Source organism: Helicoverpa zea, chromosome 18 (assembly GCF_022581195.2).
Source record: "Helicoverpa zea isolate HzStark_Cry1AcR chromosome 18, ilHelZeax1.1, whole genome shotgun sequence".
NCBI lineage: Eukaryota > Metazoa > Arthropoda > Insecta > Lepidoptera > Noctuidae > Helicoverpa > Helicoverpa zea.
Genome location: NC_061469.1, coordinates 7,771,463 through 7,791,169, shown reverse-complemented (window position 1 = coordinate 7,791,169; position 19,707 = coordinate 7,771,463). Strand labels below are relative to the sequence as shown.

The 19,707-nt window shown below is 40.2% G+C and overlaps 2 protein-coding genes across 3 annotated transcripts; one reads left to right on the top strand and one right to left on the bottom strand.

Moving 5' to 3' along the window:
- The first annotated feature begins 1,275 nt into the window (after nucleotides 1-1,275).
- On the top strand, nucleotides 1,276-16,552 carry LOC124638764 (epidermal retinol dehydrogenase 2). 2 transcript variants are annotated; one of them, XM_047175845.1, is made up of 7 exons: nucleotides 1,276-1,372; nucleotides 12,638-12,917; nucleotides 13,805-13,920; nucleotides 14,183-14,302; nucleotides 14,573-14,734; nucleotides 14,993-15,192; nucleotides 16,276-16,552. In XM_047175845.1, the coding sequence occupies exons 1-7, from the start codon at nucleotides 1,358-1,360 to the stop codon at nucleotides 16,376-16,378; spliced, it is 996 nt and encodes a 331-aa protein (XP_047031801.1). In that variant the 5' UTR covers nucleotides 1,276-1,357; the 3' UTR covers nucleotides 16,379-16,552. The 2 variants fall into 2 exon arrangements, with proteins under 2 accessions (XP_047031801.1, XP_047031803.1); XM_047175847.1 differs by lacking the exon at nucleotides 1,276-1,372 and adding an exon at nucleotides 8,771-8,910.
- On the bottom strand, nucleotides 16,544-19,459 carry LOC124638763 (chitinase domain-containing protein 1). Its single transcript, XM_047175844.1, has 6 exons — nucleotides 18,730-19,459; nucleotides 18,452-18,632; nucleotides 18,089-18,295; nucleotides 17,713-17,874; nucleotides 17,198-17,435; nucleotides 16,544-16,794 (listed from the first exon to the last, which is right to left on the bottom strand). Exons 1-6 carry the CDS (start codon nucleotides 18,982-18,984, stop codon nucleotides 16,653-16,655), a joined length of 1,185 nt encoding a protein of 394 aa, XP_047031800.1. The 5' UTR covers nucleotides 18,985-19,459; the 3' UTR covers nucleotides 16,544-16,652.
- Nucleotides 19,460-19,707: the final 248 nt, after the last annotated feature.

Here is a 19,707-nt window from a genome sequence, read left to right as displayed (position 1 = left end):
TCAATGGTACATGTAAAAATGGCAGGTGGAGACTCGCCACCTCACTTACTGGGCCCCCGGGAACCTGAAGCGTGAGGATACCTCGGCGGACTTTAAACACAGATTACGCGCTCCCTGTGCTTACCATGAGGCACCTACCCTCCGAGCAGGGCTACTAATCCTGCTCTAGCGACTCCACTCTGGACGGCCAAGCCAAGCCAGAGGCGTGAGACCTACCCCCGTCATGGTTCACTCCGACCGGCCGGAGATGGGGGATACTCTCCCTGGAGAACTCAGCATATAGTATAGCCCCGCGGGGTTGCTACTCCCCGTCATCAGCCTCAGATGTCCTGCGGTGCCTATATCTCATTATTATTGTCGTTATTATCTCAAGAGCCTTTGTCCCAATTATGTTATGGTCGACTTCCAGTCACGATGCAACTGAGTACCAGTGTTTTACAAGGAGCGACTGCCTATCTGACCTCCACAACCTGGTTACCCGCTCAACCCAACATACCTTGGTAAGACTTACTGGCTTCTGACTACCCATAACGACTGCCAAGAATGTTCAATGACAGCCGGACGGAACCTACAGTTTAACATCCCCTCCAAATAACGGTTATTGGTATCCAAAATATACGTAGAAAGTACATACGAACTTAGAAAAGTTGCATTGGCAGGCACTTGCCAGACCTGGAATCAAAGACGCACGCTCATACTTGAGAGATTGGTTCTCTACCCACTAAACCACCACGACTTCCACTAAGTCACCACGACTTTGTCATCTATTTAATGTTTTTTTACGTAATAATACGTGTAACATTTTTGCCACATAACTTAAATGCAGACTTATTAGAATCACTACTTTTATCCCTATGATCACGCCTATTGCGGTTCAGTTCTCAGCGTTTTGTTTAGTCCAATTTAATTAAATATATGGAACGTTTCTAATGTTTATCCGTATTCCGTTGTTTTCAAGTCAACGGGCCCTTAAAATTCAATATCAGACGGTTCAGATCTTTGATTTTGCTGACCCCGTAGTCGCTGGCATAAGGGACAGGATCCGCGTACGAAGTCGCGGGCAGAAGCTAGTTACTAATAAATCTCCTATCATTATTCTCATAATAGTGCAATTTTTGTGTAGCTTTAGAACATATGTATGGACTCGTCCACCAAACAATATGCCCTTAATCCATTGTTCGATGTCTCGGGGACGAATGCTATTAGTATTGAAGACACATAGGCAACAATCTAGTGGGCACTTTAGTACACTGTGTCTGTGTTAAAAGTCTATCGATTGGCACCAGAGTTTATCGTCTATCGAGAGTGAAACTTGACACACATTCTTTTCACGCGTATCTGTGGTTTATTGACACAAATGGCGATGAACCTAGTAAGTGCTTCCTGGTTGTTTATGTGATTTTTTATTCTGAAGATTTTTTTGTTATCATGACTGTAAACAGAACTAAAAATAATTCCAATTCTATTTTTAAGAAACTTAAGTTTAAAAAGTGAATGGCTCATTAACGTTTTCACGTCTATATATGTAAATACTGGTGGTGGTACCTAAGCAAATCGATCTGCTCGCTCACGGGCATTAAGGTTGAAAAGCCATACAAGTCCTCAATAGTAGGACAATGTCATAGGTGCCAGCTGTATGGTCACAGCCAAGGCAATTGTTTCGCCCCTCACAGGTGCGTTAAGTGCCTAGGGGCCCATTCCACGGCGGACTGCCCCCGCCCCAAAGATGTCACGCAATGCACGGAGCCTCCAAGCTGCGTGCTTTGCGGCCAAGCGGGTCACCCCGCCAATTACAGGGGCTGCCCGAAAGCCCCCAAGTTAGCCCAAAGGAGGCTCGCCAAACGCCACAGCGCGCGGCAACAGAGGGAGAGTCCTTCTGTGAAGACCTCCCAACCCCCCCCCGCCAGACTCAGCCCACAGAGACCGTCTCCATGGAACGCTCTCAATCACCAGGGAGCCTTCCCCTCCCTGCGCCCCACTGCAACCCCATCCATCCCGGGGTTAATGGACACCGCTGTCCCTCCCCCAGTTGCAGTAACAACTCCAACCTTGGTCGAGCGGAGAACCACCCCCGCCCCGACCCCCATTGCACAAGCCCCAGGCCCAGTGCGCAATTCCCCTGCCCCCCCCAACGGGGAACGGGCAATAGATGTTATTTTCAACGCCTACAGAGCGTTTTTCACCCCTGCCGCCGATCGCATGGCGGCGGAAGTCAAGGCCGCGGGCAACAATGCCCAAAAACTCCTCGAAATTCTGGGTAGATACCCAGACATAGAACGGGCCCTAGGGGCACTTAATTACGACTAATATGGATAGGTTCCATACAAGGTCGTGTTTCAAACCGCGTTCCCTAAAATTGGCCTACTTCAATGCAAATAGCATGAATGACAAGAAGGAGGAGATCGCAAACTTCCTTTGCGATCACCAAATTGACGTCTTCCTTATCCAGGAAACCTTTCTCAAACCTCATAACCGCGACCCCAGAATTGCTAACTACAGTCTAGTGCGCAATGATCGGTCGCGCGGCCCAGGCGGAGGCACTCTTGTCTACTACAAGAATTCTCTGCACTGCATTCGATTAGACCCACCAGTCCTAGAATCAACTCTAGAAGTATCTCTATGCCGGCTAGGCATGACGAACCACCCGCCAGTGACAATTGTCTCTGCGTACATGGCTCCAAAAAAAATGGGGGAAACGGAAAATCACTCCCTTCTCATAAAGGACCTCACCACTCTCTTCGGCCTGAGCAACTCTGTTATCATAGCAGGAGACCTCAACGCCAAACACCCTGCCTGGAACAGCAGACTATCAAACCCCAGAGGTAAAGTCATTTTCAACCATAGCGGTATACTCCACTTTGATCCGATAGCCCCAATGGAGCACACTCACTTCCCTCATCTAACGACGCATCAACCTGACGTTCTTGACATAGCTCTACTCAAGAACATTAACCTCAGGCTGAAGCAAATCGAAACCATTCACGAGCTTACTTCAGACCACAGGCCAGTATTAGTACACCTAGAGTCTCGAACGGGCCTAGACCCGGACGCTCCAAATCCTACCAGGGTGGTAACTGACTGGAAGAAAGTAAGCGAAAAGCTGGAATCTACCACGTCACCCCACCTTGATAAAATCCCCGATAATATTAGCTCAGTCGCGGACACGACGGTCGCAATCGACTCGCTAACAGAGCACGTGCAATCCATAATTGAGGATTGCTCACGGGAAGTCCCAGAGTTGAGTGATCAACGATGGAAACTGCCCGCCGACGTACGTGAATTGTTAACCGAGAAGAATGCAGCCACACGTGCCTACAGCGCCTTTCCCTGCGAGGAGAACAAAACCCACATGCGTAGATTGCAGCGTGCTGTAAAGACACGCATTGCGGAGTTACGTTCGAGCCGCTGGGACAAGACGTTGAGCGAACTTGAGCCTAATCACCTCGCCTTTTGGCAACTCCAAAGGAAGTTACGTTCCGTCGAGGACTATAACATTCCTCCCATCACCAGACCCGACAAAAGCATCGCCTTCGAAGATGACGAGAAAGCGGAATGCCTAGCCAACAGCCTAGAGTCCCAATGCTCTCCCAGCTCACAACCCTTCGACCAGCGCCACCTCGAAAAGGTGAACGCAGAGGTCGAACGTAGAGCAGCCCTCCCACCCATTGATGACCCAGATGACCCCCTACCCCCCGTCACTGTAGACGAGGTAGAGGACATCATCAAAAACCTTCAGCCGAGGAAAGCTCCCGGCAGGGACGGAATCACGAACAAAGTCATCAAACTTCTCCCCGCCCAAATGATTGTTCTATTGGTAGCCATCTTCAATGGCGCCTTGAACAATAACATCTTTCCCCAAGCCTGGAAAGAAGCCACAGTCATCGGCATACCCAAACCAGGCAAACCTAAATCGGAGCCTTCGAGCTACAGACCGATCAGCCTCCTCACCTCTCTCGGCAAAATCTATGAGAGACTTATTCATAAGCGTCTCAAAGATTATGTCGAGAGAAAGAGCCTTATTCCTAACGAGCAGTTTGGATTTAGAAACCAACACTCGTGTGTCCACCAAGTGCACCGTATCGTTGAGGACGTAAGCGTTGGGTTCCAACGTAAACTCCCAACGGGGGTGCTCTTCTTTGACATAGCGAAAGCCTTCGACAAGGTCTGGCACAATGGCTTAATATATAAGCTATACCAACTAGGAGTGCCGGATCGTCTCGTACTCATCCTGCGAGACTTTCTATCGAACCGCACCTTTCGTTACCGCATCGGCAAGTCACTATCTGACCCACACCCGATCACAGCGGGAGTCCCTCAGGGCTCTGTCATCTCCCCACTCGCCTTCTCGCTGTACACGAGCGATATTCCCAAGTCCCAAAAAGTAAAACTCGCACTCTTCGCTGATGACACGGCCATATACTATACAGGCCGTGACATTAAAACCATCGCCCGAACCCTCCAGGAGGCAGTCAATAACTTAGCTGACTGGTTCTGGAAGTGGAGAATCGAAGTGAACCCGGACAAAAGCCAGGCGGTGCTGTTCAGTAGACCACGCCACAAGCCTGGCACTCCCCCCCCTGTCACCATGAACGGCAAGCCTATCCCTTGGAAAGAGCAAGCCAAATATCTAGGAGTAATCCTAGATAAACATCTCACGTTCGCTCCACACATCAAAGCGGCCCGCGGCAGAGCCGCCTTCGCTATGAGCCGCCTCTACTTCCTGACCAATGCGTCAAGTAAGTTAGCTCTTAAAGCTAAACTGCGCCTTTACACAGGTGTGATCCGTCCCATCATGACGTATGCGGGAGCCATCTTTGCCCACGCAAAACCCTGCTTCATCCACAGAATGCAGACCCTGCAGAACAAGTATTTCCGTAGAATAACCGGTGCGCCCTTCTACGTTCGTAACGAAATGTTACACGTCGATCTTAAAGTGCCTACCGTGGCGCAATTTCTCAAACGCCTTACCAAGCGTGACTTCGACGGTGCAGTCAAGCACCGCAACCCACTGATCGTATCGGCCGTCCAATACGAACCTTCGCGGATGAGTAAACTCCGCCGGCCAAGGCACACCCTGACCCTTCCTGACGACCCCATCACAGTGCTCCAAGAGAGCCGTAGGGACACTAGCACTCTCAGGAAACACAGACACATCCGAAAACTTCCGAAACCTCGCCGCCGAGGTACGCGTACGCGTAGAAAGTCAAACTCCCCCCCCGACCCTTGCTTAGCCAGCCCGCGTAGCTGAGCGTTAAAGTTAAAACGCCCCTTAAACATGATCCAGCCTGTCCCTTTGCTGTAGTCAGCGACGCCCTAAGCCGAGGCTCGTACCCCACAGGGGGTGCCCTTAGCGCAGTCGCTTAGTTTGTAAGCTTTTTTGCCCCTGGCTGGAGGCCTTAAGCTCTAGGCATCCACAGGGATTTGACCGGTTAAGCAGTAAACAGCCTCCTAGGCTGAACTGCGAGATGCCATTCACAAAAAAAAAAAATGGTACCTAAGCAGCTCAAATGAAACATTTGACATTTTTGTTTTTATTTTATTTTTTTTATTTTTTAAGCCTTATGCTAGACACTTTATACATATACAATTCATAAAATATCAATTTACATTATGCAATTCACATTAAAATTTCACATTATACATTTCATAATTTCATTTTTCATACATTAATGTCTTGTTCCATTTTTGATAGTCTGCTTGCAAGGTGGCAAAGGCCTCCTCCAATCTTTTCCATTCTGGTCTTACCATGGCTACTCTCCCCCAAGTTATCCCCGCTACTTTCCTAATATCATCATCCCATCTTGTCTGAGGTTTGCCTCTGTTTCTTTTTCCGTTTCTTGGGTACCATTGAGTTGTTAATTTACTCCATTTATCTTTCCCGCGGATCATGTGGCCTGCCCATTTCCACTTTTGTCTTTTTATTTTGAGAGATATGTCTTGGACCTTCGTCTTACTTCTGGTGTTACTATTTCTTACTTTGTCTGTTCTTTTGAGTCCTAACATACTTCTTTCCATGGCATGTTGACATACGGAGAGTTTGCTTTCTATGTTTTTTGTCAATGCCCATGTTTCACTTCCATATGTCAATACTGGAAGGATGCATGTGTTGAACAGTATGCTTTTAGTTGTAATGTGTACGTTCTTATCTTTCATTAATTCTTTTAGACTCCAGTACTTCTTCCAACTATTAAGAACTCTTCTTTCGACCTCTCTTTTCGTGTTGTCTTTAGGTGATATTAGTTGACCAAGATAAATGTATTCATCAACATAAGAGATTTCTGTGCGTCCTACTATAATAGAGTCTTTGTTACCATTGGTCATGATTTTTGTCTTCTCTGGGTTTAAGTTTAGTCCGGCCGTTGAACTTTCTGATGCTAGATCGTTTATCATCTTGTTTAGGTCATCTGATGTTTTGGCAAATAACACAATATCATCTGCGAATCGTAAGTGTGTTAGTGTGTAACCATTAATATTTAAACCCAGGTCTCCCCAGTCAAGGTTTCTAAAGATTGACTCTAGTACAGCTAGAAAAAGCGTTGGAGAGAGGGGGTCCCCTTGTCTTACACCTTTTTGGATTTGAAACATATTTCCCTTCTTTTCCAATTGGATACACGCCGAACTGTGTCTATAAATGTTTCTAATAACCCTTATATATTTGTGTTCGACACCCTGCTCTTTTAAGGCTTCCCAGATTTTACAGTGTATCAAAGAATCAAAAGCTTTGCTATAATCTATGAAAGCTATATAATAAGTAAGCTGATATTCAGAGTATTTTTCTATAATTTGTCTTACAGTGTGGATGTGGTCCAATACAGAGAAGCCTTTACGGAATCCTGCTTGTTCAATTGGCTGATGTTCGTCCAGTTTACTTGCTATCCTATTCAAGATAATCTTTGCGAAGATTTTATAAATATTAGACATTAGGCTAATGGGCCGATAGTTTGCCATGTCGCAGTGATTCCCTTTCTTAAACAGGAGGATTACTTGAGATTCAGTCCATTGTTTTGGTATCCTTTCGGTGTCAATTACGTGATTGAAAATTTCTGTAAGAATTGGCACAATTGTCGATTTCGTTTGTTTGAGTATTTCGTTGTTAATGCCATCTGGACCTGGTGCTTTATTGTTTTTTTGCGTATCAATAGCTTTTTCCGTTTCCTCTGGTAAAATACTCGGTATAGTTTCGTTCTCTGGTAGGTCTATTTCTTCAATTGTATTGTTTTTGTATAGCTCACTGTAATACTCTGTAGCAATCGTGAGGATTTCCTTTCTGCTCCTTTTTTCAGTTCTTCTTCTATTTTCCATCTTCACAATCCATTCTGTTTTGTTTGTTAATTCTTTGTACGCCTTCTTTATGCCTCCTGTCTGTCTAATATGTCTCTCTATTGTTTCCAACCTTCGCTGCCTTCTATCTTTCTTTAAGCTTTCTCTGATATCCTTACTGAGTTCCGCTATTTTCTTTCTGTAATCTGTAGTTTTCGTACTCATTAGAGATACTTTTTGGTTCAGGAGATCAGTGGTCTTTTTTGTCAACCAATTCTTGTGGTTTTCCTTTTTGGTGTTATGTACTTTGGTGATGTTTGTGATTGTATTTTCTAGCCAGTTATATTTTTCTTGTATATCAGAATGTTTTGTTTCTATTTCATATTCGTTAAGTTTTAGATGTAGTGCGTTAGCTATTTCCTCGACTTGGAATTTGTTAAGATTTATATTTGTTGGGTTCAATTTCGGTCTGTTTCTTTTTGGTGTCGATAGGTTCAGTTTAGTTCTTACCATGCGGTGATTGGTATTGAAGTTTAGCTGGTTAATGACATCTATGTTTGGAAAATATTTGGGTTTATTGGTCATTATGAAGTCTATTTGGTTTTTTGACTTGCCATCAGGTGACAACCATGTCCACATCCTGTTTTTATTTTTCTTGAACATAGAGTTTAGTATGGTCAGGTTGTTTTCTGTTGCAAAGTCTACAAGTCGTTGTCCATTTTTGCTTCTAGGTTTTGTAGAGTATGTGTAAATACCTATACTTGTTTCTTCGCCCTGTTTCCTTTTTCCAATCTGGCCATTAAAATCGCCCATCACAATAATATTTTTATGAGCATATGTCTGCTAACAAAAATGTCTGCAATGAAGCATTGCAGACATTTTTGTTAGTTAATTTTAATTAGAAATAAGAGGAAATAAGATGTTTTCTTTCTAGTCGGATAAAGATTATCAGTCTAAAGTGAACATTGCAGGGCAAAGGATGATGATGATTAAATAAATAATTAATTATCCGCAATTACGATAATTACGAATTTTGTTCGAAAATATCCAGCTGTCAACTATACATATGTATATCCTTTGAATGATTTCTTACTTCCATATTTTTATCTAGGTATCTGAATCTTCCCTTCTATAAAACAAATTGCTTACATGCATTTTTTTCCATTTTAGTAAGGTAAATTTTTAAAATGCTGTTACCTGAGGTAACAAGAAGAGTTCCAAGGCCTTGACCGACAAACCCTTAGGCTCTATCGGTCAACGCTTTCTTCTTAGATGTAAACTTTCACAAAGATAGTCTCACATTATTTACATATCATTAACAAACGTGTAAGTACAATACCAGACATGGAAAAACCCATTATGTCATTTCAAAATTAGAAAAATGTGTGAAGATAACCTATTACCTAAAGCCGTGTTGTGCCTTGACTCTCAATGTTGACCAAAAGTAACCTAGAAATGCTTGTATGCACTTATTTGATCGTCACACGGTTAGGAAAAGCGGTGGATTTACCGTTATCGGAGAAAGCCGCAGAGTAGAGCAGCGCAGTCAGTGGTCGGCGGTCGCACGCGCATACACGCACGCAGCGCGGGAATTTTGTGTTCGAATTTTAAGTTGTGTTCTGTAGATTCTGTGGATTTTATATTAAAAAGGTATGGTGTTCTATTTATTTTTGTTTTTAGTGTGAGAAAATTATTTTAACATTATTTTCTTTTTTACCGAAGGTGATTTCATTTATTTATTTATAACAATTTTTGCACAAATAGTACAACGGCGGACTTAACGCCTTAGGCGTTTTCTCCCAGTCTACCTTTGGGTGGTGGGGAAATAGCAGTGGTAGGTGCAGTTTTTAATATAATCTACATGCAAAGAAAAAAATATATATATAGAATATATGGACAATAATACATAAACATAACATATATACATACATGCATGCCATGAGAGACAAAGGAATAAAAAAAAAATTATGGGGACCAAAACAAAGTAATAAGTATTAAATAAAAAAATAAGGTTCTATCAAAATAAATTAATTAGGACCTACTTTACGCACTCGAATAAAAATCCCCTTTAATTTATCAATCCCTTACCAAATTCGTTCAACATTTTATGCTGACAGCGTAAACGTAACAAATACCTAAACAAAACTCATATTCGTATTACAATGATGGACTAAATATTCATCAAAGAAACCGTTTTATAGTTTTCTATGCTAATATCTAGAAATCCAGTGTTGCTAATAGGTATCCCTAGTGTGATTAGGTACCGCTCAATGTTTATCCAATATCTCGATATCGACAAAAAGATGTAAACAGAAACATGATGGCTCAAGATAGTTACAGCACTAATCAATACCATAATCGTAAGGTGTTCTAGTATTTAGTGTCACTTACAAACGATAGTGGTAGAATTCATGCGGAAACAATGTTGTTTATAAGCTAAATAGGTTTGCAAAAACTATACTCACAGCATTTTTTCCATAATTAGAAAGGAGTTGTTTTCACAGAGGTAGGTATTGGTGTATTTTTTTTCATAAATCATATTGTATGTGTACTGCTACTTAATCCAAGCTTTACCTAAACAGTAGGTAGGTCTCCTTTTTAGATAAAACTTATAAAACTTAAATTGCAACAAAATTAGGAACAAACAATATGTTGCACACTAAGATTTTTCAAGCATAAAATAAAACATATTAAAATAGCTATAGCTAAACATACCTCTATATATGAACAAACAGAAAGTCTGTCGCGTGTTTCACACCAATACTTATTAATAAATAAACTTAGCAATATGTTAGCGAAACAACTTTCTTAAATCTATCTACTTTCTCAACGCACCTAGTTCTTATTTGTTTATTTGGTATAGGTACTATACAAAAAATCTGACCTTCTTCAAAGCTTTAAGTCTTCATCGTAATTTTAAATTAGGTCTTGATTTCTGATACATCAGAGAACCTACTTTCGAACTCAAACGGAACTTTCAATTAGTCAAAGCTCATTTAAAAACCTTTATTTTGATATAATCCTATTGAAAGAAATGTTAGCAGATATGGTATGATCACCTTATTTACATACATAACGTGGGTGCCTAGAAATGAAAGAAATATTCACAAAATAGTTTTAATTTTAAAATATAAGTAACTGAGGTAATTACTTAATTGCTTCATTACCTTTGCATCCAATATCGACATTGTTTTACCTAAGTTAAATAAAACTAACTACGAGTTACGACAGAAACCTAAGTGTCCACCAAACAGCTAGCCTAGATCTTTTACATCAATAAAACATGGTATCAGGTTGTTATTCAATCCGCGTAGCCAACCACTTCTCGCTTGCCAAGATCATTCACGGCCTAATAAGCTTAAGAATTGTATATCTAGGGACTTAAATGCAATAAAGGAATCAACAAAGTAAATTCGACTAGAGAAACAAACATTAAAACTCAACTTCTTTCAAGCGGCTAGCATGTTTACCCCAAAACTTGTTTTGGATGGTCGATTTTACGAGCACACATTTCTACGAGCAAATAAAAATTTAATTGAGTGAAACCAATCCAATATTTGGATTCTACAGCTACTTTGCCTTTTATGCTTTACGTTACTATGTCTTAGTAATTATATTCATATTTCTTTTTCTTCCACTAACAATTCTATCTTTAGTCCATTAGTGTTGATGTGCAACATTGTTATTTAGACACGCAACCTATTAAATGTTGCACCATCATAATTTAAGCCATCACTCTTCACATACAACAGTTTGTCTTGACTCTTTACAACGCTCGAGTGGAAACTTTTCAAAGTGTATGTTACTCTCCTTTGACCCCTCAAGAACTGCAATAGATAGCCACTCATAAATCCAATGAGGTAATTGAGATGACCTTAACAAATTGTAATATGCATCGAACACTTTATTTTTAAGTGCAATAATGTAATTCTCTAATCTATTTTTAAGCTCCGATTTTCGAAAGGTCGATGAACGTAACCAGTTTTAAACGTTGCTCTTGGCTGCATAAATAGGTAGGTACTTTGCTGTCGTGCCTAAATGCTAATAAGGCCCTATAAAGTGTATCCAACACAATAAACCATTGCGCAAACGTCGATAAAGCTCATTACGCATGTCCCCAATGGCAGCCATCGTCCCCAACGGGTGTTATAGAAATCTGTCAATTACACGAAGCACTGCAGCGCTGCGACGGCGCACAAACCGCAACAGAAGCAGTACCTACCTCTATCCGCTCACTGTAATGACGGGGAATTAGCTTTGCGAAACTTTAAAGAAATTATCCGTCTGCTGTGGCGTGCGTTCTTTGAGCTATTATTATAATAGCTGAGATATGAGATTGTAATAAGTTGCAAGCTTCTTCATGCAGAAAGTTATGCGACTTCTTATTCTTAAAAACATTTTACGGTCGTATATTCTGCTAGAGTTTTAGGATAGAATACATAGCATTTAGGTGCATAAATCTACTGCAATTACAACTTTAACTTAAAATTTCTTATCACGTACTCCTATAGGTAGATGCGACAAGATCAGTAGGTACATTTACAAATAACCGCAAGAGCATCCAATCGAATCAAAGTATCACAAAGTAAGTTGCTTTACTGCAACTAGAAGTCTAGAACTCGTTCAGAATAACAATCATGCTTAGGTAATTAACAGAATATTATGTATCTCGCGAGGGATTTGCTATATGTACATATAGGCTAGCTGAATACTAATAAAAATGAACAGGATAATATAGAAATAGTTTAACGATTTTATTTAAATGTATTTATTGCAACACAATAGCCAATCATCAGGGACTACAATACCTTTGCAATGAATATAAATAGCTTCAAATTTGGCCCCGTGAGTGCTAATAGACATTATTGCACACAGGTATATCAGTCGTTACCACCCAAGTAGTTGACCAAATTGATTCGGTATTTAGTCACTAAGAAAGGAAAATACTTCATGTCGAAAATATTAAGGTACGTAATTAGTCAACAAAAATGCATATAATGCAATCAATACAGCTAAAATATAACCCATATTGACAGTCGGGTAAAAAAGATCATAGCCTCGACTCGGACTGCAAATGACTGTCGTCTATGTAGGTACTGGGTAATTTAAACCCTAGATTAGAATCAAGGGCGAGTGAATGTTACTATGTTGTCTCATATTAGTAGCAGGACAGGGCTCGAACATTTAGGTTGTAATTATGATAATAAAGCTAGACATGTACAGGTAGATACCGAAAATTATTCGGTGAAGAATGAAATTTAAGTGAGCCTCTCACTGTGCAGATTCCCGGTTCCTTCCCCATTCTCTCTACCATCTTTCGGATAAAATACGAGGTTAATAGTTTCATAATGTTCTCACAACACTTATCTTGTTACAGGACCTCAAAATGTTAGAGGGAACGAAAATCAACTCTCCGTCACAAATGGCGAGCGTTTTCGACATCGCCAAGGACACAGTGCTGTTCCTCGTATTATCCTGTTACTACATCTTGGAATCCATGTTTTGGACCCTAGTTCCCAATGCCATAAGACCTATGAAGAGCCTCAGAGGGGACGTGGTCTTGGTAACGGGAGGTGGCGGCGGTGTTGGTCGCCAATTAGCCATGAAGTTGGCCAGGCTTGGCGCCAAGGTTGTCGTTTGGGACATAAGCAAAGAAGGTTAGTTCGCTGGGCAATTTAGCCTCCTTTTAAGGTTCGGTAGGTCGGCTGACAACCTTAGACTCGTTTCGTGTAAGGTGTAGCCCGCTGACTGGGACTGCGTTCATTGGTTTGGTAAATTCATAGATCAGGATATCATCTGAATAGAAATGCGGTTATTTTAGTTACAACATATTCGTGATAGTAATAATAGTAATATAATCAGAGTGGAGTCGCTAGAGTAGGGTTAGCAGCCCGCTCGGAGGGTAGGTGCCTCGTGGTAAGTGGCGAGTGGGCCGGTGATGCTGGACCCACAGGGAGCGCGTGATCTGCGTTTAAAGTCCGCCGAGGTATCCTCACCCTTCAGCCGCTCATGTCCCTGTTGCCCTCTTGTTGCTATTCAGTGATTGATTCCCGGGGGCCCAGTAAGTGAGTTGGCGAGTCTCCACCTGCCATTTTTACGTGTGCAAACATTGTTATCGGCAGGTGTCATAGTTCCTATAGTTATCCCCATTCCCAGTCTATTAGCATCCCATCCCAATAGCCCTAATAGTTTTATTCCATATTTAGCAATAGTTTAGCACAGAACCGGGGATTATCCTTGGGTACATTTCTATAGTGTATACAGGTATAATCGTCGGTTTTGTGTCACCATTTCATTAAAGTTGTCTCAAAAGGGCTTCAGCGTGTTGGCTTCGGCCCCACGTTCACCTCCCAAAAATCCGGGACTCTATAGTCCCGAGGTCTGGAAGAGACATACATTTATAGTAATATAATAAAAAGTATTACCTGAGCACTTTCACTAATTTTACTACAGGCAGGCAAAACTAGTAAATATTACTTAACTGGTCGTAAACACAATAAATCTAACTATAAATCAATTAAAAATATTGAATTAAAATACGCAGGTTTGCAAAAGACGTGCGCTGCGGTTCTCGACGAAGGCTACGAAATCGCGAGCTACGTTGTAGACCTAGCTGATCGTAGCGCTGTCTACGCCGCCGCGGAAAAAGTTAAGAAAGAGGTAACTTTAAAAATTGTACTTTAAATCTTAAAAAGATAATGCACAATGTTCGTTAGATAAATAATAATAATTGTAATAAGTTTGTCATTCTGTACCTATGTTATGTATGTAGGTACTAGGTCCCCGTATATTGAGGTATATTTTGTAGGTTAGTTACTGTTACTGCCTTTTTATCGTCCCACTGCTGGGCACAGGCCTCCTCTCACATGGAGAAGGATTTTGTAGGTACCTCAAATAAATTCTATCCCTTATTTGATTCCAGGTTGGCAAAGTAGATGTATTGATCAACAACGCAGGCACAGTGTTCGGAGAGACACTGCTGGATTTATCTGACTCAGCCATAGAAACTACATACAAAGTTAACATACTATCACATTATTGGGTAATTATTTTACTACTACATACGATTATTTTTTATTGAAAAATAGTATCTAGGCACCTACTTACCTACCTAGAACGTCGTAGTCGAAGTTGCGTATCAATTTTACATTTCATCGGTAAAAGCTTCTATGTACGAAAACATCTATCGACGTTGTGATAGGAATGGATAACACTAAGGAAAAAATATTTTGAACGACTTCCAAAATATGTCAAGGTATGTACCTAAGTATGTCAGATATATCAGTCATTAATGAACATACTTACATTTCAGACAGTGAAAGCCTTCCTACCCGACATGATCAGCTCAGGCAAGGGGCACATAGTGACGGTGGGCTCGGTAGCCGGCCTGCTGGGCACCTACCGCTGCACAGACTACAGCGCCACCAAGTTCGCGACCGTCGGCTTTCATGAGAGCCTGTACACTGAGTTGAGGGTATGTTGGTTTTATATGTAAGCATTTTGTAAAATGAGACTGGTTTTAAATAAAAATAAGACCTTTCTTTCGGCGTTCACATTCTTGTTTTGGCACCCAACACGGTACTTCACATTTTTGGCGTCCAACAGTAACTATGAAGGTGTTCTTTCGAAGTAGTGTCTTTTTTGAGACTTATAACTTTCCGTCCACCAGCCATGTCAAATTCCAGGCCAACTTTCTGTTTGCATATCCTGATTTCACATTGCATTTCCCCAGGCTCACGGCCACAACACGATCCATGCGACACTAGTGTGCCCGTACTACATAAACACAGGCATGTTCGACGGCGTCACCCCGAGGCTCATGCCTATGTTGGAGCCCGACTACGTGGCAGAAACAATGATAGACTCCATCAGGAAGAATGAGGTGAACTGTGTCATGCCAGGATCTGTGCGATACCTTCTGCCTCTTAAGTGGTTAGTATAAAATTGGCTAGAACTTAGTTATACCATTTTTTTATTTATAATCTGTTTTTTAAACAACTGATGACCGAGAGAGTTTATTAAAAATGCGAATATACTGCCCCTATCCGTATGATTAAAGGCTAACTTCTAATTCTAAGCTACTTCCCTACCAATTTTTAACCGACTTCCCAAAAAGGAGGAGGTTCTCAATTCGGCCGGTATGTTTTTTTTTTTTCTATGTATGTACATCGATTACTCCGAGATTTATAGACCGATTTACGTGATTCTTTTTTTGTTCGACGCGGAATAGCTGCCAGTTGGTCCCATAGTCATCAGGTCAGGATCTGATGATGGAAACCCTGAGAAATCGAGGGCAACCTTCGAAAGTTGTAGGCATACATAGGGTAAAAACTTGACACTCAGGTGTATACCTGAAAACACTTTTCATCAGTGAAGGTTTGGAGCTGACCTGATGATGGAGACCAGAGAAGGTCGAGGGAACTCGACAACTGAATATGTAAACTACCTCGTGTTTGGGCTTATATTATTTGTATTGACGAGACCTTTGCAACAGTGAAGGTTTGGAGCTGACCTGATGATGGAGACCAGAGAAGGTCGAGGGAACTCGACAACTGATTATGTAAAATACCTCGTATTTGGGCTTATATTCTTTGTATTGATGAGAACTTTCCACTTATATGGGTAGTGACAACTATTTATTCGTATCACTGAAAAGCTGTAAATAAAAAACTTTTTTACAAAAAAATTAAACCGACTTCCAAAAACACTAAAAAGTAAAAAAAAAACTAATTAGGTGCATCGGCCTAGAAGTCGGTGTCTAATGGATGTTACTAAGTTAATTTTGCCACCGACTTGTAGGCCGATGCACCTAATTAGTTTTTTTTTTACTTTTTAGTGTTTTTGGAAGTCGGTTTAATTTTTTTGTAAAAAAGTTTTTAGGTAAATTGGTTCAGCCGTACATAAATAGGTCCTAAGTCCTACTTTGTTCAATTTATACTTTTTCTAATGAATATTTTTGACTGCAAATTCCTACAATAAAAGAAAACTATATGGAATTGTATTTTATGATTTCAGCCTGCTCCCCGCGAAAATGTGCTGGGACCTGATGCACCGAGTCATGAAGGGGCCACAGTCTATGATGGAATTCAAGGGAAAGCCTAAAGCGGTATCCAGCTAGAACTGTACTTGTAGTTGCTCAATTTACTCTGTAAATAACGTTTACTATAATGGTTTACTTTTGTCGCTCCCCTGTCGATAGAGAGGACTGTTAGTTGAGATTAATTTATAAGACTGGATTTGCGTTCAGTAGAATTTAAGATAAGTTTTTTAGTAATAAAGAAAGTTTTAAACATATAAATATTTTATTGGTTTGTTTAATTAAAAAAACAATGATTCACGAATATCACAAACATAAATTGTGTATCGGTAAACTTAGATGGTAGGACACACAATCAGAAGAGATCGTAGAAGTAATCAAGGCCTTGCCCCAGTTCCCAGATGGCTATCCCAGTGCCGTACTCCCGCGCCATCTCAAGACGCTTCTGTATGGAGTATAATGTAGGATAGAATATCTTCTTTGTACCCTGCGATGTCCTAAAAGTGGAAAAAACAAAACATAAATAGGAACTTCGATTTTTTTATGAAACATAAAATTCAATCGTTAACAACCAGCTAATGGTGATTGTTAATCCGCAGCTATAAAAAAGTGACTAATCACAGCAAATTTCAATTTTACTATTTGAAATTGAAAGGTACTCAAACTGAGTTTCTGATAACGTGAAATGACAACGATAAAGGTTAACAGAAGTAGGCAGATTTGTTATTTTAATTGTGAAAGAATTTAAGACACTAGTACGCCTACCACATCTGATGACAGTGTAATAGTAGTCCTACATGAACACAAAGCTTTATTTATTTACTATTACATATAACAAATAAAATCTATTTATTTATTTTAGCTTTGATACATACAATCAAAAACTTTATATGTATTTACCTGATCTCCACATAATTCTCAGCTGTATTATTATTGTAGGACAATGCTTGGTTACTCTTAGCATTTTTCAGTAACTCTATGTATTCTGTGCCAACGATGGGCCCGCCACCATTGGCAGTATATGAGTTACCATAAAAGTTCAGTCCAATTAAGATCTTGGACCTCTTTGATGGATTCTCATCATTGTCTATGAGTTTTTCTATGCACAGCCTTACCCAATACAGTGGTGCATTAGGACCTGAAAATAAGGAATAAAGCTTAAAAACAATGATTGCATTTGTGAAAAATGATGACCAAGAGAATATTTTTACATTAGTTGGAGCCTGAAAATTCTGTAAATAGAACTTTGATAAGATTATAATTGATCCATTTGCTCTTTTCTCAACAATTACCCTAGACTCACACACTTATACATATACAGAAATCAAATAATACTAGCAGTAAGCATACTCAACACGATTCAAACATTTTCTTATTCCTATAAATATGTTAACCTACTATATATTGTAACTTGCCTGGCTTCTGAGGGGTTGAGAAGTCATAAGTCATAACAGACACGGCTTCCACATAAGGATAGATATCATTAAAGGCCTGTATGAAGAACTCATCAGTAGGATACCCTCTGTAGGGTGGGTAGACTAGAATTAGACTAAGATCCTCTTCACTCATCTCCAAACCTGAAATAAAGAGAGATATTTCAAGAACACTTACAAATACTACATACCAGAACAAAATTCTGTTTTAAATTTTTTTAAGTGTAGACAATATTTGTCTATTAATTCATTTATGGTAGGTAGACAGACAGTACTTTAATAAGTTTATGTCAACAATGTTGCACCACTGTGATCCTTAAGAATCCAGTATAACAGTAAAACAATTTGAACCCCTTACCAAACTGTTGTATAAACTTGACGGATTTATCAACATATTTCCCAATCTGTGACAGTACTTCTAGAACCACTCCGTCAAACTTCCACTGCTTGCAGGCTTTCTTTACCTCATCAATGAGAGCTTTCTGCTCTGTGAGGGACGAGGGCTCCATGAAGAATGCTTTCAGATCCGATGGCTGCCAATTTTCAAAGAGTATTCTTGGCAATACTAGAATTAAAAAAAAAGAAAGAAGATTGGTGAAACCTTTTTGATTTGTTGTCAGTTTATAAGTCTGGCATGAAAAGCAGCAAATGGCACAGAATTTTAGCCATGTTCAAGTTGTATATAGATGAAGAAATAACAATACAAAAAAATTATACATACATTTTAAATTAGTAGTCAAGCCTTTCTGTTTGACAGACTTCATCCAGGCATGGTCAACATCATGAAGGCCTGATATGATGTAAATGTTGGGGGACTGACGCCTGATTTGCAGCCATACTGGAGACACATAGTTGAACTTGGGAGCCCAAGTCTTGGCAACATCATAGCCTTTGTTATTCCACTGTAACATAGTGATAATGATGTTGCTTATTACATGAACTAATATACAGCCTCGGATAATATATGACACATTATAGTAAATTCTTTGTTATACTTACGGGAGTAACGTAACCCAAAACAGTGTTCCTGAAGTTGCGCGAATTTACGTCCTGGTGATAGGTGGCATGATATTTTATTATATCTTTCACTAAAGGCGTTTCATTCACTAACTTGCGATCTAATACATTATTCTTCCTAGCACCTTCCTGCGGTTTTACTCCCTTTTGTCCCTTCTTATCAGAGGGTGGCGATAATGTAGCCAGACAGACATTTAAAAGAAATATTATCTGCAATACTGTTTTAATACATCTCATTTTTCCTATTTAGATCACGGTTGAAGTAATTTTATCATATAATTCAGAGGAAATTGTAATTTACCACTTTTCACAACAATACATTACATTCGCCGGCTAAAGTTTAGAGTTGTCAAATACCAATGAATGTTGTTATAATATCGATTTTTTCTTTTTGACGTCTCTGCTGACAACGCATAGAGTTCCGAAACAAAAAAAACTTACTTGTAGGCACGTCACTAATTATCTTAGAGCATTTAACCAGCTGGCACCGCTCTAGGAGCACAAATCTCCTTGCGAAAAAGCGATTTTACGAGCAGGTGACGAAGTATGTCAACAAAAGCATATAAACTTGTACGTACGAATGTGAACGGCATGCGCTCTCTCTCGTACTTTTGGGGGTAAATTATATTCACACTCCCGATTTGCCGGTATAAATATAGATATCGATAACAGCACTATTATGTGATTTAACTTAGAAATGCTCGCATCCCTACTCATGACAACAGCAGACAGATAAAATAACAAAGACGTGGTCTTATCCACAGATAATTTAATCATACTGACGAACAGTTCAAGTGAATAAACCTGACTTGTTATAACAATAAGGCCTGCTTATTGACTTCAAAGCACGGCCCATCAACCAAAATTTACATTGCCACAATCTCCACAAGATGTTATAGGTGAAACAAACCAGGATGACAAAGTTTCTCCAACATATTTTTGAATAGTCAGAAAGTTACG

Excerpts from the sequence above, each read along its gene's own strand:
- LOC124638764 (XM_047175845.1), top strand. Across the intron at positions 12,918-13,804 it reads TTGGGACATAAGCAAAGAAG|GTTTGCAAAAGACGTGCGCT; the intron begins GTTAGTTCGCTG and ends TAAAATACGCAG. Across the intron at positions 14,303-14,572 it reads ACATACTATCACATTATTGG|ACAGTGAAAGCCTTCCTACC; the intron begins GTAATTATTTTA and ends CTTACATTTCAG.
- LOC124638763 (XM_047175844.1), bottom strand. The coding sequence starts at position 18,984 with ATGAGATGTATTAAAACAGTATTGCAGATAATATTTCTTTTAAATGTC. Across the intron at positions 18,296-18,451 it reads CTTGACTACTAATTTAAAAT|TATTGCCAAGAATACTCTTT; the intron begins GTATGTATAATT and ends TTTTAATTCTAG. Across the intron at positions 16,795-17,197 it reads GAGAATTATGTGGAGATCAG|GACATCGCAGGGTACAAAGA; the intron begins GTAAATACATAT and ends TTCCACTTTTAG.